General features: G+C 42.2%; 1 protein-coding gene across 1 annotated transcript in view; it reads right to left on the reverse strand.

The window, feature by feature from the left end:
- PPP1R9B (protein phosphatase 1 regulatory subunit 9B) overlaps positions 1 to 25894 on the reverse strand; it is a 1137073-nt gene that overhangs the window by 105873 nt on the left and 1005306 nt on the right. The window contains exon 6 of the mRNA XM_044055146.1: positions 11314 to 11466. Within this exon, the coding sequence (XP_043911081.1) occupies positions 11314 to 11466 (153 nt within the window). The remainder of the gene's footprint in view (positions 1 to 11313; positions 11467 to 25894) is intronic.

A 25894-nucleotide genomic window follows, 5' to 3' on the forward strand; every position in this document is an offset into this window, starting at 1 on the left:
GTGACACTGCTGCAGTCATTACACTTGGGTGGAATCCCAAAGCTGAGGTAGGGAGGATGGATCTATAAGGCATTAGGGGTGGCTATAAGGTCCTGCAGCAAAGCAGTGGCAAAGCCAGCTCTGGATTTGGAATATAAAGGCAAATGGTAATGTTTGGTGAAGGTATGTACAGAACTCCATGTTGCTGCTTCTAAAATATCCTTGGTAGGCACTCCACTGAGGTAGGCAGTTGAAGTGGCTGTTGCCCTGGTGGAGTGAGATCTAATGCTGCTAGGTACAGGTTTCCCATGGTGGGTATAGCAAAAACGTATACAGTGAGCTGTCCACTTTGAAATAGTCTGCTTTGAAATGGCTTTTTCCTGTGCTCCTGTAGCGTATGCTACCAATAATTGCTCAGATTTTCTGAAAGCTTTGGTTTTGTCCAAGTAGAAGCGTAACTGTCTGTGAATGTCCAAGGAATGTAGTAGTCTCTCCCGTTTGTTCTGTGATTTTGTATAAAAAGTTGGCAAGTGAATAGTTTGGTTTAGAGCCACACTTGATATTACCTTAGGCATAAACGTAGGGTTAGTTCTTAAAGACACCCTGTCCTGGTGGAAGATGAGGAAAGGTTCCACTGCCATTAGTGCCTGTAATTCTGAAACTCTTCTTGCTGATGTTATTGCCAGTAGCAGAGCAGTCTTCCAAGAGATGTATTTTAATTCTGCTGTGTTAGCTGGCTCAAAAGGAGGTAAAGTTAATTTTTCCAAAACAAAGTTGAGGTCCCAAGTTGGTGTAGGTGCTCTACGGGGTGGTCTCATGTTTTTAGCCCCTCTGAGGTACTGTTTGAGCAAAGGATTTGAAAAAAATGGTTGATCTGTGTTGTAATGAGCAGAAATGGCTGAGGCATGAATCTTGATGGATGAGAAGGAGAGGCCCTTGTCCAGCATCTCAGTTAAGTATTGAAGTATCTGAGGAATGTTTGGGTCAAGGCTGTGTGCTTGGTTCCAGGCACAGAATCTCTTCCATTTATCCGAGTAGGCTTTCCTGGTGCTAGGCCTTCTGGCCTCCAGAATGACATCCATAACAGCTTTGGAGAGAGGCAATGCTTGCTTGGTTAAGGAATTTTCCATGCAGCTAGATTTAAGGTCTTTAGCTGGCTATGAAGTATCTGATTGTTGTGTTGTGTCAACAGCTGTGGGATTTGAGGCAAAATCCAGGGTGGTTCTTGTGCTAAGTTCTTTAAGATTGGGTACCAGTGCTGGCGTGGCCAGTCTGGTGCAATCAGGATCATCTTTGGCTCTTCCTGCCTGGCTTTTATGAGTACCTTTGGAAGGAGAGGTAAAGGAGGGAAGGCATATACTCGTAGTTTTTTCCAGCTGAATGAGAGGGCATCCACTTTCCATGCTTGTCAATGGTAGCTCCTTGTGCAGAATTTCTGTAGTTGGCATTTCATTGGGGATGCAAACAGATCTATGTCTGGTTTCCCCCATTTTTGTGCTATCATTCTGAATATTTGTGGACTCAATTGCCATTCGTGAGGATCCATGATGTTTTTGCTAAGGTCGTCTGCCAGTGTGTTTTTCTCTCCTGGCAGGAATTGTGCCTGCAGATGAACTTGGTAGTTTAAAGCTGTGTTCCACAAGTTCATGGCTTGTCTGCAGAGGGGGTAGGAGTGTGTGCCCCCTTGCTTGTTTATGTACCACATAACTGTGGTGTTGTCTGTCTTTAGTAGTAGTTGTCCTGGATGTATCAGGTCCTTAAAAGATATAATTGCATTTTGTACAGCTAGCATCTCTTTCTGATTGATGTGGAAATGTCTTTGTTCTGCGGGCCACTCGTCCTGAATACATTTTCCTGCCATGTGTGCTCCCCAGGCGTAATCCGATGCATCTGTTGTCCATGTCTGCCTGGCTGTGGGTTGAGTAAAAGACTGATCTTTGTTGAGGTGACAAGCTTGAGCCCACCATTGAAACTTCTGCTGTAGGCAAGGAATTAGTGGTATAACTGTTTCCAAATTTTGACAGTGTTGAGACCATACACTCTTTAGGTACCATTGTAGTTTCCTCATATGCAGTCTGGCATATGGAATTAGTAGTATGCAAGATGCCATGTAGCCCAAGGCCTGCAGAATTTTTCTTGCAGGGAGTTGGGTCTTTGTTGCCATTAAATGAAAATACTGAGTCAGTTGTCCTTGCTTGTCTGGCATGAGATAAGCCATCTGGGCCATTGTGTTTAAGCTGGCACCCAGGAATATTATCTGTTGTGAGGGCACTAGTTTTGATTTCTTTTCGTTTACTGTGTACCCCAGGCAACTTAATAACTTTTTTACGTATGCCAAATGCTTTAGAAGAATGTCCTTGCTCTCTGCTTGGATTAGGCAGTCATCCAGGTATGGGTAAATTTAAATTCTTTTTTGCCTGCAAAATGCAATTACTGGTGCCAGGCACTTTGTGAAGACCCTGGGCGCAGTAGATAAGCCAAAGGGCAGTGCAGAGAATTGATAGTGCATTGAACCTGCTAGAAATCTGAGGTATCTTCTGCAGTTTTGTCTGATAGGGACAAGCATGTATGCTCTTTGAAGTCCAAAATCACGAGCCAAGCTTTCTTACCCAGCATGGGAAGAAGCTGCTGTAGTGTCAACATTTTGAATTTTGGAATATCCAGGTAAGTATTCAGAGAACAAAGGTCCAGAATGGGTCTCCAGGCTTTGTCCTTTCTGGGAACCAGAAAGAGTCTTGAGTAAAATCCTTGTCCTTGCTCTTGTGGTGGTACCTTTTGAATAGCTCTCATGTCCATGAGTGCTGTAATCTGTTTTTGATCCTCTGCCCATTGATTTGGTGGCAGATTTGGCATTCCTTTTAACCTTGGAAGAGTGTGGAAGTGGAACCTGTAACCTTGAGATATGATGTTGAGAACCCATTTGTCTTTGGTGATGCAATGCCAATTGTGATAGAAAAGAGCCAGTTTTCCTCCTAAGGGGGCTGCCAAGAGAGAACCATTTGGCAGCTGTAGTGGGAAGTCATTGAGACTGTTTTTTATAAGGCTGGAGTCTGTCTTCCTCTTCTTTCTGGCCTGGAGTACCCCATTGTCGAGGTCTGTAAGGGCCTTGTGTCTGACCTCTACCTCTTGGACGTCTATATCTGCCCCTTTGAGGTCTGTCTGTGACTGGAAAGGACAAATTTTTTGTTGGCCAATTTCTGCTAAAACGAGGAGGTTGAACCTGTAAGAAATCTTTGACCGTTTGCATAGATTTTGCCTTATCTTCCATCTTTTTTAATACCTCCTCTGCCTTAACTCCAAACAACACCTCCAGCTGCAAAGGTGCATCCAGTAATTTGGCCTTAACATGATCTGGTAGAGTATGTTCTTTTAATCAAGCATGCCTTCTAATGACAGAGCCTGTAACTGCTGTTCTACAGGAGGCCTTTAAGGAATCAAAACCACATTGCAAAGTATGTTTTCCCACTTGTTCAGCAGTATGCAATAAATCCTGCATTTCTTTCATATTAGGAGGATCAGAATCTGGAAGCATCTTTTCTTTTTAGCATGTGAAACTGGCAATTCAAGGCTCTCATGGCTAAAGTTGCAGATGTATAAATTTTCTTGCCCCATCTGTCTAATGCTCTGGAATCTCTGTCAGAGGGAACTGGGTTTTTAGCTGACGAGGCCTTAATCCCTTTGGGTCCTTGAGAAATAGTTTCAGGGTCAGCAACAGGGCTTTTGAATAGAAATTTGTGAGAGTCAGGGACTCTGTAATATCTATCTGGCTTAACTGGGGCTGGTGGTAAGGAGTCAGGGTTTAAGCTGGATTCAGTGTATACATCATCCACAATATCTAACACTGGCGGAATAGCAAGGGGTCTGTGTTGAGACAATAATAGGAAGTCTCTGAGCCTTTTCTTGGATTCTGAGTAATCCTGGTCTTCCCAGTGGAAATGCTCCCTCATGGTATGTAAGGTCTCCCCAAAGGAGTAGTCCTCAGGCGGTGAGGCTGATGGAATTGATTCCTCAGCATCAGAATCCTCATAAGGGGGTAAGGAATACCCTAGGTCTGAGGATGAGTCAGAGGAAATGGACACCTGGTCTGAAGACTCATAGTCTGCATCTTGTCTGGGCCTTTTATCTGGAGGGGGTTGGGACCCTCTGATCAGGGTGATTAGGTCTTCGGCCAGTTTTGGCATTTGTTTCTTAGGCATGGAAGCCTGCCCTGGAGATTGCTGTGTCTGTTTCTTTGCTTTTAAGGGAGGCTTAGACTTAACAGAGGGTTTAATAGTTAACTGGGTAGGTCTGAAAACACCCTCTGAAGCTGTGGATTGTTCAGCTACTTCGGTTCCCTCTGTGGGATTAAGTTCGGTAATCTGAATACCAAGAGCGTCCGAAGGCCCAGCCAGCTCCACGTGGAGTCGGAGGCGGTCTGTGGTTCTATTGAAGCGGTCGTCAGGGGCTGCGTAGGCACCTCGCTGAAAACTGGAGCACCGGCGACTGGCCTAGAAGAGGCCTCGTCGTCAGTCTTGGGCCTCGGATGCCTGTCCTTGTCCTTGCGCTTTTTATGAATTCCGGTCGTCGGTAGTATCGACGGCATGGTGTAATTAAATTTTCTGCCAACATAATGTCGGGCAAAATCAAACCGACGTTTAATAGTGCGCTTGTTAAACCTAGCACAAAACTGACAACCAGTGACGTCGTGGTCTGGGCCTAGGCATGGAATACAGTAGGATGGAAATCCTTATGAGGTATTTGCTTCCCACAAGAAATACAATTATTAACTTTTACTGATATCAGTCTGTGGCAAGAAAAAGTTTCCCCAACGGGGTACTTAGCTTTTTAGAAGACTTCGGTTCTGGATTCGGAATGAAAATCTCAGGAGTCGGCTGACCGGCACTGGCGTACTGCTTCTGCTTCGGGCACCGCGCGGTAAAAAGACTGAAGAAAATGGCATCGGCTGCATCTTATATACCCCTGTCGCACTGACGTCAGGGAAGAAGTAAAAGCAACCGACGCCAGACCAAGACTTTGGAACTCAGGCCGACTGGGGAACCGCCTGATGGCAGGATAACCCAAGTGTAATAACTGCAGCAGTGTCACACGATGAACATGTATGTAGTACTAAGTGTTGCAGTACTGCAGAGTCTCTAGTGCTGTCATGGCTACTAAGAATGTAGTAGTAATTGCTGCAGCACCATGCAGTCCCCACTGTTGTCATAACTACTAAGTATGTAGTACTAATTGTTGCAGCACCATGCAATCCCCAGTGTTATCATGACTACTAAGTATGTAGTACTAAGTGCTGCAGCACCATGCAGTCCCCAGTGCTGTCATGATTACGAAGTTTGCAGTACTAAATGCTGCAGTACCATGCAGTTCCCAACATTGTCATGGCTACTAAGTGTGTAGTAGTAAGTGCTGCAGCACTGTGCAGTCCCCAGTGCTGTCATGACTACTAAGTATGTAGTACTAAGTGCTGCAGCACCATGCAGTCCCAGTTTTGTCAAGACTACTAAGTATGTAGTACTAAGTGCTGCAGCACCGTGCAGTCCCCGGTGTTGTCATGACTACTAAGTATGTAGTACTGTTACAGTACTGTGCAGTCCCCAGTGTTGTCATGACTACTAAGTATGTAGTACTACGTGTTGCAGCACCTTGCAATCCCCAGAACGAGAACTGACTGCACTGTAAAATGCTGCTAGTTGGACGGACTAAGTGGAGGTTATGGTTTGGGAAGCAGTTTTGATATCTCATGTTGTCTTGTTCCTCAGACCTGACTTAGTTTCCTAACATCATTTTTTGCTCCATTCAGCAAATGCTGAGCGACAAATACAAAAGATAAATTTATTACACTGTGAGTGGCTGAAATGGATGATTAAAAGGCAAGCCTGCTAAACAAGGACTTCTGCTTAGAACAAACAACCAAAGCAAAGGGGGAGCTGCTAAATCTAGGCATTAAAGATACAAGGATAAAAAAAGATTTACTCCAGTCTTAACAAAGAAAGGCCACAAAAAAAAAAAAAAAACAGGATCTAAAAGTGGATATGGAAGTAGATGACTAAAGAATCCATCCCTCCCAGAATATCTCATGTAGACAGCTGATTTTGTCTGGTGCCAATGCATGTTATGATAGCAGCTACAAATACATAAGAATGTCTTGCACAAGTCAGCCAATTTGCCCTCAGCCACTAGTGATTACACTTTTCTGTTCACTATGAAGTAATGCTGAAGACACCACACTTACACAGATAACAAGTAATATACAAGTATCTACTTACTCAACTTGCATGGGACTCCAACAGCCAAGGCTGGATGAAGGGACCTTTCTAGTCCAGGTAAGGGGGAGTAATTGGAAGGTATATGGGACCCATCAAAAAGACGGCCCACATGGGAAGGTATATGAGACCCATCAAAGACAGCCCACATGGGAAGAGATATGGGACCCATCAAAGGCAGCCCACATGGGAAGCTATATGGGAAAGAATACGGGACCAATCAAAGAGGGCCCACACAGATCAACAGGTTCAGTGAGAATATGTTTGCTACAGCTAACAGCAAGGACTCTCCTTGACATGTCAATAATGGTTTGAGTTTGAGTCCCAGGTAATAAATCCAGTGAGGAGAAAGGAGCCAGACAAGAAGTTACCAAGTGCCAAAGTTCATCAGACTAAGTTGCAAAGGGCAGAAGTATCACAGGACACTTTATTCTTGGAATTGAGGAATAAATATTGAAGGTGTAGCCATCAAGCAAGTAGCCATGATGCAGATGTTGGAATGGACACATTCTTAAAGTAAGTACTGGAAGGCGATTAGCCACCCGATGGCAAAAGATGATGTAGTCGGCAATCTGCTTGGAAAGGGTTACGCTTGGCATCTGCAGTCAAACTTCAGTCACGCGAATCTTATTTTCCTTCTGTACAGCTAAGCACTTTACAATCACTATTTTACAATAAATAACAGAATAAACAGCTAAATATCAAACAAGCAAACAATGTATCCAAAGAGATAAAACTATTGTGCAACATTTGGCTTTTCAAATATTATGTGAAACAGGTGCATCTTTAGAAATCTTTTAAAGCACTGCAAAGGTTAGCATTCACAAACATGCCACAAAGAAAAAAACCCACAGTTCAGGAGCATGATAGGGATAGGCAACAGCCCCGAGGCAGCTGAGTGGATTGTCCATGATGGTAGGTATGGCACCAAAAGCTCTTTTAAATATGAAGTTCCCTGGTTCTGTAGAGCTTTAAACACCATTATAAGCACTTTAAAGGTAATCTGAGACCTGATGGAGCAGGAGCAGACAGAAGTTAATCAGTGTAATACTGATATACATAGACACCCAAGTAAGAAACTTCACTTGTAAAATTTGTGGTAACAGTTTGAAATGTCAGCACCCACTAGAGTGAGTCCCAAAACACAGAGACTGAATTTCCAAAATAACGGGCTTACAAATACCAAGTCTGAGACTGCATTTCCCAGAATATCCCTTTTTCTCCCAGGTATGGCAGTCTTGGAGTTGGAATATATATGTTTGGGGGTGTGGGGGGGGGGAGGGCTTGCCTCTCATATCAGAGGGTGCAGGGGGATTTCCCACATGAAAAAAATAAGTTTAAAGGAGAAGAGCGATGTTTGAGATTCATTCTTATCCAGGACTTTCGGTCTTCTTTTTTTTTTTTGGTTTGTCAGCACTTGACAGTTTGAGTGCTGACATTTCAAGACAATGTGCACCTAGTGCAACATTTTCATCTTGGTGTTTAAATAGTCCAAGGACAGACATGACCAAGGCCTGTATAACCATTTTTTTCTGGCTTGTCGACATACCTCTCAACCTCTTAGCGCAGAAAATCTGGACAAAGCCTGACAGAATTAGGGGACAAAGGCCCAGAAATAGGGACACATTTTAAATATTGCTCTTATAAATTTAGAAAGTTGCTAGAATAACAGAATTTGACTTAGCATGCCTTTTTCTGAAAGATATAAAGTCTGAAACACAAATGTATATCATTGTTTAGTGACTTCGGTCCTCAGATCGTCCCAGTGATTTGCCAGAAAATCACAAATTTTATGAGGAACAGACTAAAAATATGGGGCACAAATCTGTACATTCTGAGAAAATCTGGACAGTTGAGAGGTATGCCTGTCGGCACTCAAAATTTCAAGTGCTGACATTTTAATAGAAAGCCAAAATTTGCACTTAGTGCAACACTTTGATCTTGATGTTTAGAAGCTAAATTTAAAGAGTATTGTAACAGACCTAGGGCAGACATAACTAAGGCCTGTATGACCACTCATTAAGTCCTCTGATGGAATAAGTTGCTTAATACGGATGATAGTCCTTATTTGGTAAGACCAACTTCACACAGAGGCTCACATCTCTTCCTAAAATGTCAGTTAGTTATCTTGGGATGCTTGGATCATAGTTAAGGCCTTTATCCATTTAAGTCAGCTGACATGGCAAGGAATTTATTTTCATTGAATTAACCATTGTTGATAGAAACAGCCTTCCAGAACTAATAGTGAAAGAAATTCATGAAAGCTTGGGGTCGACGTAAAGTAGTTCTGAGGAATAGGAAAATATATCAGCTAACAGTCAAGCCTGCTGTTTATCATAGGCAAGTGAAAAAGGGGCAGACTGTATGGACCATGCAGTCCTTACCTGGTATTAAAACCTGTTCTGCAGTATTATTCTCTGGCATACTGTTGAAGGTTTTGACATAAACAAGCTCCTCCTGGTTATTAAAAGTCATAAATAAAGTTCCTTAATGATTCTGTCTATCTGAGAACATAGGATAATGCTTCTTGGCATTAGCCAAGTAGATACATAATGATGCCTTGCACAGATTCCTGCTTGGATGTGCTGTTCCCAGTCAATAAAAATTAGCTAGGCTAGAAAGGAAACAAAATTAATGAAACAGCAGTCCAACATACAAGTTTTGAATCTTCACTGGCATGTTAGAAGAAAACATTTGGTGGGGGTGGTGGGGGTGGTATCCTAGTTCTTTGGTATGCAATCCACGACTTTATCACACCTACAAATATTGGATTCAGGTGCCAGGCTTAATATCACCACATGAAAGATCATCAACTTGCTTGCTTTTGATCGTCAGTATGTGATTCCAGGGAAGATGCACTAAAGACTGACATTGAGCTGTCTTAGAGATTTCCCTTCCCCCCCCAAGATGGTGAGATCTTGGAGTCGGTAAATATAGGTAACATGGGGTGTGTGGGGCAGAAGGTGAAGGGGGGCTTGGTCACCAGCAAAATAAAACTTTTTTTGTGTGATTTGTTACACTCAAATTTATTTTGTTTTTGAGTGTTTTGAGATTTTGAGTCGTTTTGTGAGACAATCACAAAACCATTAGAATTTCCTTATGGAGCCCGAGCACAATCAAACATTCTTAATTAACCACAGCATTCCATCAGCATTAATCCACCTCCAGACAGAAAGAGGTGATGGCATGGACCAGCACTGCACAAAATACAACTGTGACTCAATATAGTTAATTTGAAAGAAGGTTAATACAGCATCTTCATTCACTGTGTCATTCATTCTTCAATTACCCACTTAAACCACCACAGAATCCTGAGAAGCTGGGGAGGCACAAAGTGTGGAAACTCATCTTGAATGGAGCACTGAACATCCCCACACCCACACTCCCACTTTGTAGACAGACTCCTGCGGCAATTCAAAGGAACACCAATTCATAAATGTAGCATCCTTGGGATGTCAGAAGAAACTGAAGCACTCATCGAAAACCCATAGACATATGGAAGACATGCAGCCTCAGCAAAGATGGGAAACCAGCAGAGAACCAAACTGAAGAACCAGGCACTCTTAGGCAGCAATGTTACCTGCTGTTTCTACAGCCTGTTTTCGTCTGTGAATTACATGCAGTTAGTGACTAGCTTAATGCTGAACATTTCCCCACATACTTCCCTTCTTTGCACTGAACCTTGCAGTCACAGCTTTTCTGATGGGACAGTTTTAATAGAGAAAACAATTACTGAGAATAGAAGAAAGTCCAACCAGGCAAAGTTTCACCAACATACAAACAGGCCTGATGATAGTAATCTTTTTCCAACTACTGAGCTATTCACACTGTTTGAATTATTTAAAATGTTGGAACTTTTAGCTCATATTACAATAGTTATATACATGAACTCCAGTACCATTTAATAAAGTTAAGAAATGTACGACATTGTAACTGGCAACACATCTAGCAGCCTTCTGTACCTGTCCCCTATTTAATTGAAATGATATTTCTTACAATAATGTAAGATGTCTCAACAACTGAAGCAACCCTTACAACAGTATTTAGCTCCAGCAAGCTCTTAAATGCAATCTGAAGCGTATGCTTCCTCTAAAATGTTGCAGACTTTAGACTTACAGCTGTGACCAAACAAAACATTTAAAAACTGGAACTCCATTCTACAACTTGCCAAGGAAAGTCACATAACATGAACTATTAATGTCAAAAATATAGTGCTGTCAGAGAAAAATTCAGTCTGAGGCCTATTTTACTAACTCTGCTGGTTAGAAGGAGGTGCCATAGGAAACTGAGTATTGGCAAAGTGATTATGGTCTACGGACAGACTCTGCCTTGTAAACTCTAGGCATAGCCTACCTAGATGGAGGCTCACAGCATGGCTTATGAAATCATAGTGTGGCACTGGCAGTCTTATGGAAGGTTAACACTAAAATTCAATATGGCAGCAGAATATTCTGGCACTTTCAGTAACGTTAATAAACAATTGAGTAACGCATACTCAGCATCACTTACCGAAGTGGGATAAGCAAGTTTTCTTTAGCTCATATGTGAGGCAGGATTACAGGCAACAGATCTGTGATGAGAGAGTTTTAATGGACAAATCAATTCCAAGGGAATGTGGCAATGTTAAAGAGGTCAAATATCACCTCCCTTACACAGAGACAAACAGAACTGATGATGGCAAATGTTTTTGCACGCCATCCACCATGGTTGTCCAGATATCTTGTATACATATGTATATATGCCATGCCCTTTGGTTCTCACCCAAATTCCCGTGCCATGAGCACAAATCATCAGGCAACTAGCATGACATATGTTCTACTTCTGGGAAAGGAAAACATTTACTGGGCACTTGACCCTCTCCCTCCTTATCAATTCCTAGAATTCATAACTCCGAACAGAGTTCATCAGCACCTCATTATCTGCATTGTCCAGTGCCTAAGTCCTCAGTGCCACCAGATAAACTCCTGCAACATCCAAATGAACATGGTTCATTACTTCATAATCCTGTGGCAAGTAAATTATTAAGCAGTGCATGTTATTTCCTCTTCCCCCATTGCTGGTCAGTCCACCTTACCTCTTTGAACTTGTGCACCAGTTTTTCAGGATCCATGTCAACAGGGGACAGCATATCTTCATTCTCTGCCAGTTCAAACACTTCAATAGCCATCTCAGAGTTTGAAAACATGGGGCTCATTTCTTCTTCTTCATCTGTAGCATAATCTCCTGTCTGAAGAAACAAGCACACATGTTCATGTGATATAAGCCAAGTACACTTTCAAAACCACAAGATGGAAACATACTGCTTAGAACCCAACACTTTCGATAGGCACATTTTCTTATTCTGTAACTATACAGACTTATTTGCTGAGCATTATATTACAGAACTCCAAATCTTTAGCAAACTGTTACATTATAGTATGACACAGCTCCAGCCTAACCACTGCAGGCACTAAGTACGTACGTGCAGGAATACTGCTGCATTATAACAATTTTTTTTTAGTTTTAGCAGATTATTTTATACAAAACTGTTGCAGCTCCATGCATGCAGTAGTTCTGATTCTTCACTAGATGGCAGAATAGTTCTTTTGAAAAGCACCAAAACTAAACTGTTACATCTGTTTGGTTATGAAGGAATAAAAGGAGTTTTTTAAGTCCCAAGCTGTCCCGGTTAAACAAATCTAATACAGCTACAGGCAATGTAGTTGGCCTGCAGTATTTCTGTTTTATCACTATATGGAAGCAAAGTTCTTTTTAATGGCACAGCTGCTAGCCCTACAGTGAAAAAAGTACATTTTGCATAACTTTCATTTTCCATTTATAAAAAATGTTCCAGTCATTATTTTTTTTTCATACTTTTATTTGTTAACCATCCAGCTGGCCAAAAAATCACAATGTTAATGGTAAATGCGGTATGTGTATATATGAGCACTTTAATAGCAGCCAGTTTTTGGCAGCTGGCAGAAAAGAAAACCCGATTAGACATGGACAGAAAAGCCAGACTTCACACAGACAGTGACCAAAGATCAGGACTGAACCCTGGAGTATAAAGTTGTGAGTCAGAGATTTTTAACCACTGAGCCGCTATGTTGCCCCACCAGTCCATTTGGATAATGATGGAATCATACATTTTTGTTGTAAAACCTATTTGCCTTCAGCTATGCCAGTAAAAAAAGTCAAAAGTCATTCTCTACATGCTTTAGATCAAAAGTAATCTGGCCAGTTACTTGTTTGCATATAAGTACAGCTGTATACTTATGTATCTATAACAATGATGAAGAAATAAAGAATAAGTCAGGCAGTCAAAAAATTTAAAAAATGGAAAAAGGAAGGGAGAAACACAAAAGGGCTTATGCAGGGCAGAAGCATGTAAAAAAGGGAACATTACTTTGGAGGGAGAGTGGATTAAGGGATCAGCAGGTGACAGCTACTACTGTCAGTAAATCCAGGTGGTGTTTAGAGGAAACAGCAGGGCATTTTCTTATTGTTTGAGATACCATGTCTCACTGCTCTCATCTGCAGCTGCAGACAGTCGCCAACACAAAAGGTAGAGTGCAGTGGGAATGCTGTTCAACAAACAGTTGGGGGTCAACAGAAGTTGAGGAACGTTAATGCTGAAACTCAACAAGAAGGCAGAAATGTGACAATGGACATGAAGAGTGGAACACAGAGCCAGGTAATTAGGAACTAGAATTACTTATCACAGAGAAGGTTACATAGAAACACCTGGAACACAGAAGAAGTGAGCCAAGAAGTGTCAAAGAGAATAAGCAAATGAGAGTGTGATGATGTGAGGTATTGCCAGCTATGCCAGGAGAAGTAGGGCAGTAGATATATAACATATGCCAAAATAGCTAGGTGGAATTTTGTAAAGAATGATATGTCATTTGTATATCAAATTGATTTGTACAAATGCTTGTGTGGAAAAATGTATTTGTAAAGCTGCTTGTGTTAAAAATGTACCAACAATGTGCCCAGCTGGAAAGAAAAAGAAATATACATGCATTACTGCAGCTGTTTAAATGTATATGTTTTAACAAAGGACACTGGAAAGGAAAAGGTTAATCTCAATCCATCTAACTTTGAAAACAGTTTGAAATTAAATTACCTGGCATAGGCCATAAAGATTGTACCTTACACTTTTCAAAGCAGTCAAAGAGAAAAAGTCTGTACTGGGAAGCTTTCTGTATTGTCTTTGAGGTGAACTAATTGCTACTCTGGAAGGATGGAGGTTTGAAATTTTTTATGATTTCCAGAAGCTGCAAAAGATCTGAGCAAAACTCTACGTGTGTGTACTAGTACTACTGACACATATATGTTAAACCCTGTCAGTTTCTAGCAATGGGGGTAGCATGAGAACCAAAAGTTAGATGACCAGATGTATGGAATATCATTCTGTAATTTAGGACAAAAAATATGTTTAATAATAGATGAGACTGAAGTCTCACTGCAGTCTGTTATTGGAACCTGACAGAGAAGGACTCCTCACCTACTTCATCTTGCCTTGCTCTAGTAAGTGAACCAGGGAATAGCAATTCTTTAGAGCAGTCAGAAAAATACACTGAGCTTAGTTAACTTCTGTTTTTTTTGTATATGTGTGAATCTATTCATCTGTGTTATTTTAATATTCCTGTGATTGAAACTCTGGTGTTTACTGTAAATAGATATTTAGTATTTTATGTTCTTTTCTTATTTATTATTAAATATAGTTAAACTTTTCATTGTGGATGGTCTTTTAGAGAATATTTTAATCTCTGAGAGTACTTGTGTGTATGTGTGTATATATATATATATATATATATATATATATATATATTTGGTGACATCTCTGGCCACTCCTGAACGCTTGCTGTTGGTCAAACCACTAGTTGTATTAATATTAATTTCACTCAGTATAACTGGGTACCCTTGTGTCTGGTGGCGGTGTAACTACCTTATAGTCTGGGAGAAGGGGCATAGCTAGTAATTCTGTGCCAGCCTTTCCCAGGTGTGTGTTGTGTGTGTGTGTGTGTGTGTGTGTGTGTGTATGTGTGTCTAAAAATCAAATCTCAAAGAGTGTGTGAGTCAGCTGTTTGGAGCAGGGACACAAAGCTCTGCTTTCACAGAGAGGGTGCTGCAGAACTTGGCTTGGACAATCGGCTGAGGTCTCAATTCTATAGCTGTGCCAGTGAGGAGTCTTACTAGGGACCTGGATGGAGACAGAAAAACCCAGCCACGAGACTGGATGTGTTCCCTGTGTGCTCTTAAGGGAAATTGTGCTTGATGCCGACAGCTGCATCTGGAAATACTGAGTGTATCCATTTCAATTGCAAGTGAACATCCTTCTCTAATGCAAGTGTTGAGGATTCAGGGTCCTTGCTTACTGGTCCAGAGTGGGGACATCACAGAGGGTATGGAAGAAATAAGAGCTTGTTGCAGAATGGTTAATGAATTAATGTTTTTTTTCAGTGAAGATGATACAAGCTGAAAGGAAAGCACAGAAAAAGATAAGAGCATATATGAAGAACAAGAAGTCAAAAGCTTTTTTCCCAGTGCAATTTTCACAGGCAGATCCAAGAACAAAGTTGGGAGACACCAAAAACATGGCCAGAGAGATACAAATGTCAAGCAAGGTGGACAGGCTGGCAACAAGTGAACAGCACATCACAATATAGGACCATGCTGCAAAGCTAATGGAGAAACTCAGAGATCAGAATTCATACATAAAAACTACAAGTAGAGGACAGAGGTCAGACAATGACAATACAATGATTAATCAGCAGATACACATTTTCATCTATTGGAGGAAAATAAGATGGCAGATAACTAGGGGAGAATATGTAGATAATGAGGAGAAAGAAGATAAAAAGCAGAATAAAGAGAAGAACTCAACCTCTAGCAATGGAGGAAGTTACATTATGTATGTCGCGGAGAGCTAAATAATTCGTTTTTTTTTCATTTATGCTGAAATTTTGTATGAAAGAAACACCAGGAAAAAGAGAATAAGCATGCTGACACAGTTTAACAGAGTGCCCATACTGTGGTTCATCTAAGAATGTAACACTGGTTGCAGTAGGATAAGGACCATAACAGGATAAGGAAAGCTACTCAGAAAGGTCCTGGTCTTTGGTGGGCCTCGGTTTTATCTGTTGGAATGAATCAAAGTGAGGGGATAAACACACAACTGATTCACAGAAAGACAGACAATATTTATGAAAAGGAAAAGAAAAGGAGGTGGCTCAAAAGAAGCCAAAAAAGAGCAGCCACTGGAATCAGTAAGGGGAATGGGTCAATGTTTCGTATATTTTACCCAGTATTCCATCTCTTTTACCTGTATGTTTTGGCACCAGTACCTGGCATGTACGAAATTAAATTAACCAGTCAAGTCCTGCTGTAAGCTTGACATCCCACCAAACAGAGAAGCTCTACTCTTTCTTGGGCAATGCAACCTACCCTTTCTTGTCACCACTAATAAAGAAAACTTTACAACCGAGTGGCTGGATGGTAACCTGGGATTCTAGCTGGATGTACAAAGAAAGGTAGGATAACTAAATCTGAAATCAGCAAAAGATCGTCCAGTTGTAGTAATTAATATGTTAAAAAGGAAAAGGGCTGCGAGGGTGGCAGACCCATTTAACAAACCACACAGAAAAAGCATTTCAGGGTATCATGAATAAGATACTAGCAGTGACGGTTAGGCTTACACAGCACTTAACACATGAGGTGGTTACTGAACAACTACCCACACAAAAAAAGGATCAAAGTCTTATCCGGTGTTTGATGAAACAATGAAGAAAATTCAGCAGACAGATGGGGAGGGGACACTCAGTCAGCATTTAGGCTATTACCCATACATAAAAATAACTTGAAAATTGGTACTACATGAAAAGATACATGCCCCTGGGTTGCATGGCAGCAGTTGAGAAACTTATTACTTTGCATTGAGCGGCACTGCAGGCATTCAGCATGGCCCACTGTTTACATGACTTATTCTTCACAGAACCGATTAATTCCCAAGAATGACAGCAATCAGTAGAAGGCTTTACATGACTACATACCGATTTGAGGGGATCACAGGCAGCAGAGAAAACAGGTTCCATCCTTTAGGATCTCGTTCCTATGAGCAGAGACTGATATCAGGTCAAGACTGTGACACTTGCCAGGGAAATTAAAAAAGAATTATACAGATCACTGAGCTACATTACAGCCATTTTGAAATGGTCACATTAATACATTTGCAGAAACAGAGATGTCCAGCAAATTTCACTTGCAGGGTGATATCCAGTGCAGAGGTGACATTTAGTGAGCATCTCAGATCCTGCAACTATTGTTGCAAACATTAGCAAAAGAGGCAGGTTGTAATGAAGTACACCATAGAGCTAAATTACAAGGAAGAAAACACTGGACTTTAGAGGTGTCTAGCATTTACATGCAACTTCAATGAGTGATAGTTGGGCACAGGGTGCATAGGGTTGGGAGGGCGGCCTAATGGTTAAGGTGTTTGCCTTACAAACACAAGTTGCAGGGTTTGAGTCTCACAAAGGATAATTGGCTAGGCTTAAAATGGCCTACAAGGGCAGTTAGCCTAGTACTAATCTATGAGTCTATGAACCTATGAAAAAATAGCATAGTTTTATACAGACACAGCAGGAAGAATAGGTTTTAGGGAGAATTGAAAAGGAAACGATTCTACAGTACAGAACTCTGAAAATGAGACACAGTACAGGGTACTGATCACAGAGCACGTGTTTTTCCCTAAAGTTGTAGCACTGAACTATGGGAGGGACAGACAAGGAACCAAATCGCCAGACTCAGATAATACAGCGGCAGTACACACAGTAAACGGGCAACTGTGAGAAAGGGGAAATGTGCAGGTTAATGAAACATTTCCATAGATGCTGCTTAGCAATGAGAACAATAATCAAACCGAGTATGTATGAGGCACGAACATCTCATAGGTTCATAGGTAGGTACTAGGCTATCTGCCCGAAGGCATTTATAAGCCTAGCCAGAATGTGTTGGCTTTTGCTGCCCCCTTCGATTAGCGCCCTGTGCCTCTGTCAAGCAGAGCCACTGAAGTGATCCCCGGGGGGTAAACTTTCTGTTTCCCATCCACTCGTCAAGGTTTCTCTTGAAGAGTGTTAGCGAGGAGCTCTGCCTAATGTAGACTGGAATCTCGTTCCAAAGCATGGGAAATCTCTGGGACAGGAATCTATCCCTCCAGCATGTCCTATTTATTCTTGTGGTGAGGTTTAGATCCCTAGAGCGTGTGGCTCGAGGGGATAAGGTTTTCTTTAGGTGGAGCATGTCCATCAATTCTAGGTTGGACATGGCCTTGTATGTCAGTCAGAGATCACCCCTGAGTAGGCAGTATGCAACTGTGTACAGCTGGAGTTTCTTCAGTTGAGCTGCATAGGGCATCTGTTTGAGGCCAGTGATCCTCTCAGTGAGGTACTTTTGTGGTCTTTCCAGCTGTTGCAGGTGTCTTGTAAGGTACATCCCAAATGGGGCGTTATACTCTATGATGGGTCTGATGAGTGATGAGTAGAGGGGCACAATGACCTCTTTTGATCTGGATGCGAACCTTTTTGTGATTAGGTGGGCCACGTAGAAGGATTTTCTAACCACTTTGGCAATGTGATTATCAGAGGTGAGATTACTATCTACTTGGGTCCCCAGATACCTTATTACGTCTTCTGTATTTAGGGGACTATCACCTATGTGGTAGTTTGTGGGTGCTTTGTTTTTTCCAAAGGGGATGACTATGCACTTTTTGGCATTTAGCTTGAGGCCATGATTTTGACACCAGGTATCCGTCTCAGTGAGACCCTTTTGGAGGATGTCTGTGTCAGTCAGAGAGTCAATTATAGCCTCTAGTTTGCAGTCATCTGAGAACTTGGTCAGCCATAGTCCTCCAGTGCTTGCCTGTACCTCTGAGAAGTATATGCCGAACAGGAGGTGTCCTAGGACTGAGCTCTGGGGAATACCACTTGTAACTGGTTTAGAGTCGGACCTAGCTCCCGTGACTCTCACTATGTGGGTTCTGTCTGTGAGCCAGTTGGCAACCCATCTTGTGACATAGGGGTTTATGCTCAGGCTGGTGAGCTTGTCTATAATACCAGAATAGGGAATGGTGTCGAAGGCCTTTGCGAGGTCTAGGTAGGCTGTGTGTACCACCTTTCCTTCGTCTATAGCCTTGGTAACTGTCTCAAAGAAGTCCACCAGGTTTAGGAGGCATAATCTGCCCTTAACAAAGTCAAACTGGGTAGAGTCCAGTGTTTGGAGGTTCCCAATGTCTCTGTTAATGAGTTCCATGATGATGCGCACCATAGTCTTGCAGACCAAGCTAGTCAGGCTTATAGGGCGATAGTTCCCGGGGTCTGTTGTGGCTTCACCTTTGTGGAGCAGAATAACCGTTGCTGTGCGCCACTCTATGGGTATGTAGCCTGTGGAGAGGCTAAGTTTGAACAGTGTGTTTAGGTGAGGGGTTAGTTCATCTTTCAGCTCGTGTAGGACGCAGCCTGGGACACCGTCCGTTCCCATTGATGCTGTGTTTTTGACTTTGGAGAGGGCTGTTTTAACCTGAGTGTCTGTGATTTCATGGAATCTACATTCTTCTGGTATGGTTATGGGCCCTTTTGGGGGTGAGGGGGGGGTGAAGTTTGCAATGAACCTGTCTGCCAAGATGTTGGCGATATCGTTCGGTTCAGTGTATTTTGTGCCATTCTGCACTAACTCCGAGCAGATGTGAGCATTGCCACTTAGATTCTTGCCATGGCTAAAGAATGCCTTGTGGTTATCTTTGGAGTCCTTGGCAATTTTTCTTTCAAAGCTCACCTTGGATGATTTTATGAAGATCGTAGTTTCTTGCTGATACTGATCAGGGATGCCTTCCCTTCTTGGATTTTACTCTTTTCTGTACTAGTTTCCTCCTTCTAATGTATAGCTTGTTTATGGCAGGAGTCCACCAGACTGGTTTCTTTTTCTTGGAGGAGTGAGTCTTGGTTTTGCTTGGGATGGCACAATCCATGCATTCTTGTAGGTGCCCATAGAATGCATTAGTAAAGGATTTTGCAGCTTGGACAGAGTTATCCTTCAGCATGGGGGCTTTGAAACTTTCCACCTCGGTCTTAAGTAACGTGAAGTTTGCTTTTGAAAAGCTTTTTATAGTGGTTTCCCTGTATGGGGGTGGGGGTGGAATGTGGATATCCAAAGTGATTTGTTTATGGTCAGATCTAACCAGCGAGGGGTTGACCTCCAGTGTGGAACACTGGTCGCCCATGTTGGTGATGACCAGGTCCAATATGTTGTCACCTCTGGTGGGAGTGTTGACCAGCTAAACCAGGGAGTTTGAGTTTATAAATTCTAGGAAATGTTGGGCAAGGGAGTTAGTAATTGAGTAGTTCTCCCAGTTAATGTTTGGGTAATTGAAATCATCCAATATTGGGTTGTTTGGTAGGACCTTTATGTTTCCCAGTGTTTCCAGAAATGCGGACTTGGGGTCCTGGGACATGGTGGGTGATCTGTAGCAAGCTACAATTTGAATTGCAGTTTTGCCCATTGTTAGTTGCATGTGGATGATCTCTGAAGCATCGTGCTGTGCCACTAACCTGGAGGTGTGGGTATCCTTGATAAATATGGATACGCCCCCACCTTTTGTATTCCGGTTTGGGTTCTGTGGCTGAAATGTATGGTATGCGTTGTAGCTTGGTAGTGCTGGGGTGCTCTCTGGAGTCTTAAACCAGGTTTCTGTTACTGCACATATATTGATTTTCTTCATACTGAGGAGTGCCTCGAGTGCGTGCATTTTGAGGTTTAGACTTCTGGCATTGAGTAGCATTACCCTCAGTTTTTGTTACTTGTGCTATTTATGGCGGTGGGTTTGTCTTTTGAGCCTTGCCTAAAAAAGGCACTATGGGGGTGGCAAGAGCCAGTATTCAAAAGCCTAAGGGTGACAGGTGCAAGCCGTCTCTAGCGAAGCAGTGTGGCTTGTCGAGCATGTCATCCAAGCCGGACAGGCACTGGATCCCCTTTGATCAACTCTGTTGTTTGAAGTAAGGCATTATTATGTGGAGACTTTAGTGCTGCAATAGACACAGCATATTCAAGGCATACCAGAAACTTAGCCAATTGCTGAAATTTATTTATTTTATTTTTTATTTTACATTTGTTGACCAGGATAGTCCGACTGGATGCATGTCCATTTTCAGCGGAGGCCTGGGAGAAAAGCTCCAAGGGTAAGCAGATACAGCATTACATAATACCAGCATTACATATTACAAACAGACTATTTACAGAGATTACATAAGTAAGCAAGTTAAACAAGTTCCACAGGTTACAGTTAGTCCTGAGCACAAGTCAGGATTAAATTAAATTGCACAGTAAACTGCTTAACAGATTTTTACACATTCGAGTTAGCCAGGCTTGATACATTGAAATTGAGATTTTTTTCTTTATACCGTGGTATCATTCTTGGTGAGGGCAGGATGCTACTCAGGGCCAGGGACATACTGGCCAGGGCTACATGATCAGAGAGCTCTTCCATGTCTCTTTTCATGTAGTCCAGGGAGGTATGGCTCAGGTCATTCACACCAAGATGGACAATGACAGAGTCATATTTGTACTTGTTCTGGAGTGACCTGAGTGTTTGTGTTATGTGGTGGATCTTGGCACCTGAAAGGCAGCTAACAGTAACCTTCTTATTCAGCCTAGTGAGTGGGACGTCAGTGTGTCTGACTATAGAGTCACCTATTACTAGTATGTTGGGTATGTTATTTTGCCTTAAGGGCTGTGACTACATGGCACACTGGTTTTGTGAAGTATATGTTTCATGGTTTGCGTTGGGGGGTGGAGGTTGCTTGGATGTTTGCTTTGGAGGTCTCTGTTGGTTTTGCAGATTTTTATTTAGCGCCTCCTAGTATGTTTTCATGTATTCATTGACTGTCTCATGTTCTCAGTTGCAATGGGTTCAGTTCAGAAGACTAGTGACAGAAGTGAGGGTGTCAGCTAATGTTTAATTACCAGCGTAATGGGAACAAAGGCAGTACATATAAAAAAAAATCAATAAATACAATGCTTTGTAAAAAATAGGCAGGTAAAGATGTAGCCTGCAGTACGGCCTACACCAGCAAAAGAGATTAAAGCAGATGCCACAACAATGGATGCAGGATGGTGCCAGAGGAAAGGCAATACTCAATCTGCAGCATTATGTTGACTTCAGAAGACAATCAAGCGGAGATCTACTAACGTCACTCCAGATAAGAAGTACACTGCAGAACTGGGTAAGGCAGAGCAAGCATGGGAGGGGGTCAGGTAAGCTCACCTCTTCAGAATAGCAGAGATGATATAAGGTAAAATACAAATTTACAGAGGAGAAGGGACATAGTACATGGTAGAAAGGGTTTCCTGCTGGCCCACCAGGGTGATAGCACTAAGGCCTGATAAAGAATATCGGGATATTCTTCAATTTTCTTCAGGCTGTTGCTTTCTAATGGGATTAGGTAGTTAAAAAGGTTAGGATATCAGAATTATGTAAGCAGAGGAGAAAATTAGGAAGCGAGATCAAATGAAAGTGGAACGGGAGGATATAGGACATATTAGTTGCCCCTCCCACGAAGCTGAGTTTAAAGGAACCACTAGCCAGACCTCCCTTGGCAAACAGTAAGGTAGTTATGATGTGAAGTGGTAAAACAATCTGGGGTCCTGTAATTAAGGGACAGATATCAGCTGTGCAGTCAGTTTTGTAGATGTGTAGAAAACCCATTTCTTCCATTGCAGCCACTCCGAAAACTTTTCATATTCCACAATTCAGCTCTTATGACCGCACAGTTATTTGCAACATCCACAACATTCAACCTTAATACTCTTTTCGGGTTCTGTACTTCTGGGATGTGAAACAGTGAGGCCACCTCAGTGTGGCTCCAAATTAACTTTTCCTTCAAAATATTCAGATTACACCATACACCATTTATTCTATCAGTGTAAAGACAATACCTTCACATTTCAGGATACCAAACACTGTGTCAAACAGACTATTTCCAGTTCATGACTTATGAGTGTATGGATCCTTCTTTTCTCTGTTGTTTGAAGTATGGCATTATTATGTGGAGACTTTAGTGCTGCAATAGAGACAGCATATTCAAGGCATATCAGACTATTCAAGTCAAAAGTACAGTTTTGTACCTACCATAAATGTAGATGTTCGAAGATCCACATTGCTGCAGTCCTAACACTTGGGTAGTCCGCTGTCCCAGTCGGCCCGAATACCAAAGTATATGGCTGACGTCGGTCAAGGCGCATTAGTCTGGCGTCAGGATGTCAGGGTACAAATGCGCATGACCGACGTCATATCCTCAGTCTTTTCTTGCCCCAGATGTCAGAAGACCCTAAAAAGATAAGGCCAAAACCAAAAAAAACACCAAACACTCTTGTACCCAATATATATACAATATATACAAATTTACAAAGGTACAACCCCACCCACACAACCACCCCTAAACACAGACGGCAAGGAGGGAGGGTAAATTGGACTGCAGCAATGTGGATCTTCGAACATCTACATTTATGGTAGGTACAAAACTGTACTATGTTCTTCATCTCACATTGCTGCAGTCCTAACACTTGGGTAGAATCCCAAAGCAGAGGTAAGGGAGGCTGGCAAATTATAAGGAAGCAGGGGCTGTCAACATGCCCTGCAAAATAGCCGTGGCAAAACCAGCCCTGGATTTAGAGTAGAGAGGAAGGTGGTAGTGCTTAGAAAAAGTATGCACTGAACTCCAAGTAGCAGCCTCCAAAATATCCTTAGTTGCCACCCCCCTTAGAAATGCTGTTGAAGTGGCAGTAGCCCTAGTGGAATGAGGCCTAATCCCAGCTGGAATCTCCTTGCCATGATGGGAATAACAAAATGTAATGCAAAACCCAATCCACTTAGAAATAGTTTGTTTTGACACAGGCTTGCCCTGAGAACTCAAAGCAAAAGAAACAAACAACTGCTGAGACTGCCTAAAAGCCTTAGTCCTGCTTAAATAATAACGCAACTGGCTGTGTACATCTAAAGTGTGCAAAATCTTTTCCCCCTTATTTTGGGGATCTGCATAAAAAGTAGGCAAATGAATAGTTTGGTTTAAAGCCACACTAGAAACCACCTTAGGCATAAAGGAAGGATTAGTACGTAATGATACCCTGTCCTTATGGAAAATCAAAAAAGGCTCAACCGCCATAAGGGCCTGCAATTCAGAAACCCTTCTTGCAGAAGTAATGGCCAACAAAAAGCAGTCTTCCATGACAAGTATTTCAATTCCGCAGTAGCCGAGGCTCAAAAGGTTGTAGAGTAAGTTTCTCCAACACAAAATTGAGACCCCAAGCAGGAGTAGGAGCTCTACGCGGGGGTCTTATATTCTTTGCCCTCTAAGAAATTGCTTGAACAAAGGATGAGAAAACAATGGTGGGTCACAATCATAGTGAGCTGAAATTGCTGCAGCATGAATCTTAATGGAAGAGAAAGACAAACCTTTGTCTAATAACTCAGTAAGATATTGAAGAGCCACACTCAAATTAGGCTCAGAAACCTCCAAATCCTTTGCTGCACTCCAAAACAAAAATCTCTTCCATTTTTCTGAGTACACTTTCCTTGTACTAGGTCTTCTGGCTTCCATAATCACATTCAAAACTTGTTGAGGAAGTTGAGACCTGCTGTGTTTCAAAACAGAATATGCCAGGCTGTCAGATGAAGAGTGTGAAGCTTGACATTGAGTAGATGACCGTCCCTCTGAGACAATAGGTGTGGAATCAAAGGTAAAGGCCATGGAGGCTTCCTTACCAGACTCCTTAGTAATGGGTACCAGTGTTGCCGAGGCCAATCTGGAGCTATTAAAATCATCCTTGGCTTGTCTTGTCTGACCTTTAGAAGTACCTTTGGGAGAAGAGGCAGAGGTGGAAAGGCATACACATGAAGATTTGTCCAACTGAAAGAAAGAGCATCCACTTTCCAAGCTGTGTGATGAAACCTTTTGTGCAAAACTTTGGCAGCTGGTGGTTTAGTGGAGAAGCGAACAGATCTATGTCTGGAGTTCCCCATGACACTGTCAATTTCGAAATACATGAAGATCCAGTTTCCACTGTGGGGATCCATGATTTGCCTGCTTAACACATCTGCTAAGGAGTTCTGTGCTCCGGCAGAAACCTTGCCTGAAGAGTTAGTTGCAAGCTGAGCTAGTCTCCCATAAAAGCATTGCTTGCCTGCATAGAGGATAAGAATGTGTTCCCCTTGTTTGTTGATGTACCACATGACAGTTGTGTTGTCTGTTAGAATCAACACCTGCCCTGGAAGAAGTAACTCCTTGAAAGCCATTAATGCAAACTGGACTGCTAACATCTCCTTCATGTTGATATGTAGATGCTGTAGTCTGGCAGGCCACTTGTCTTGTATCCACTTTCCATTCAGATGAGCTCCCCAAGCTATGTCTGAGGCATCTGTCGTTAGAATCTGACTCGCCTCTGGCTGGGTCACAGAGAGTCCCTTGTTTAGGTGACATTCCTGAGCCCACCACAAAAATTCCTTTTGAAGACAAGGTATTATTTGAATGACAGTGTCCAAATCCTGGCAGTGCTGTGTCCATACATTTTTGAGGTACCATTGCAGCTTCCTCATATGCAGTTTGGCATTGGGAAGCACCAGAATACAAGATGCCATGAACCCTAAGGCTTGAAGGACTGTCCTTGCAGTCAGCCCGGACTGAAGAGATAGTTGATGAAAGTACAGGGAAAGATTCTTTTGTTTGTCCGGGGTTAAAAAGGCCATCTGGGTTGCTGTATTCAGTCTCACACCCAGAAAGCACATGTCTTGAGAGGGTACTAGACTGGACTTTATTTCATTCACAGAATACCCCAGGCATCTTAGCACTGCTATCACATATTCCAAATGCTGTAAAAGGTCTTCCTTTTCTTGAGCCAGAATCAGGCAGTCGTCCAAGTAAGGATAGATTTGTATTCCTTTTAGCCTGAAGTAAGCTATCACTGGAGCCAGAACTTTTGTGAATACTCTGGGCAGTAGATAAGCCAAAGGGCAATGCAGAGAACTGATAATGGGAATTCCCAGCTCGAAGCGCAGATACTTCCTGCAACTTAGTCTGATAGGCACATGAAGGTAAGCCTCCTTGAGATCTAAAGTTACCATCCAGGATCTTTGCCCAGTAGAGGTAAAAGCTGTTGTAACGTCAACATTTTGAACACTAACTTCTGCACTAACTCCGAGCAGATGTGAGCATTGCCACTTAGATTCTTGCCATGGCTAAAGAATGCCTTGTGGTTATCTTTGGAGTCCTTGGCAATTTTTCTTTCAAAGCTCACCTTGGATGATTTTATGAAGATCGTAGTTTCTTGCTGATACTGATCAGGGATGCCTTCCCTTCTTGGATTTTACTCTTTTCTGTACTAGTTTCCTCCTTCTAATGTATAGCTTGTTTATGGCAGGAGTCCACCAGACTGGTTTCTTTTTCTTGGAGGAGTGAGTCTTGGTTTTGCTTGGGATGGCACAATCCATGCATTCTTGTAGGTGCCCATAGAATGCATTAGTAAAGGATTTTGCAGCTTGGACAGAGTTATCCTTCAGCATGGGGGCTTTGAAACTTTCCACCTTGGTCTTAAGTAACGTGAAGTTTGCTTTTGAAAAGTTTTTTATA

This window comes from Protopterus annectens, chromosome 13.part0, assembly GCF_019279795.1.
Source record: "Protopterus annectens isolate FY-2018-M chromosome 13.part0, PAN1.0, whole genome shotgun sequence".
Classification (NCBI taxonomy): Eukaryota; Metazoa; Chordata; order Ceratodontiformes; family Protopteridae; genus Protopterus; species Protopterus annectens.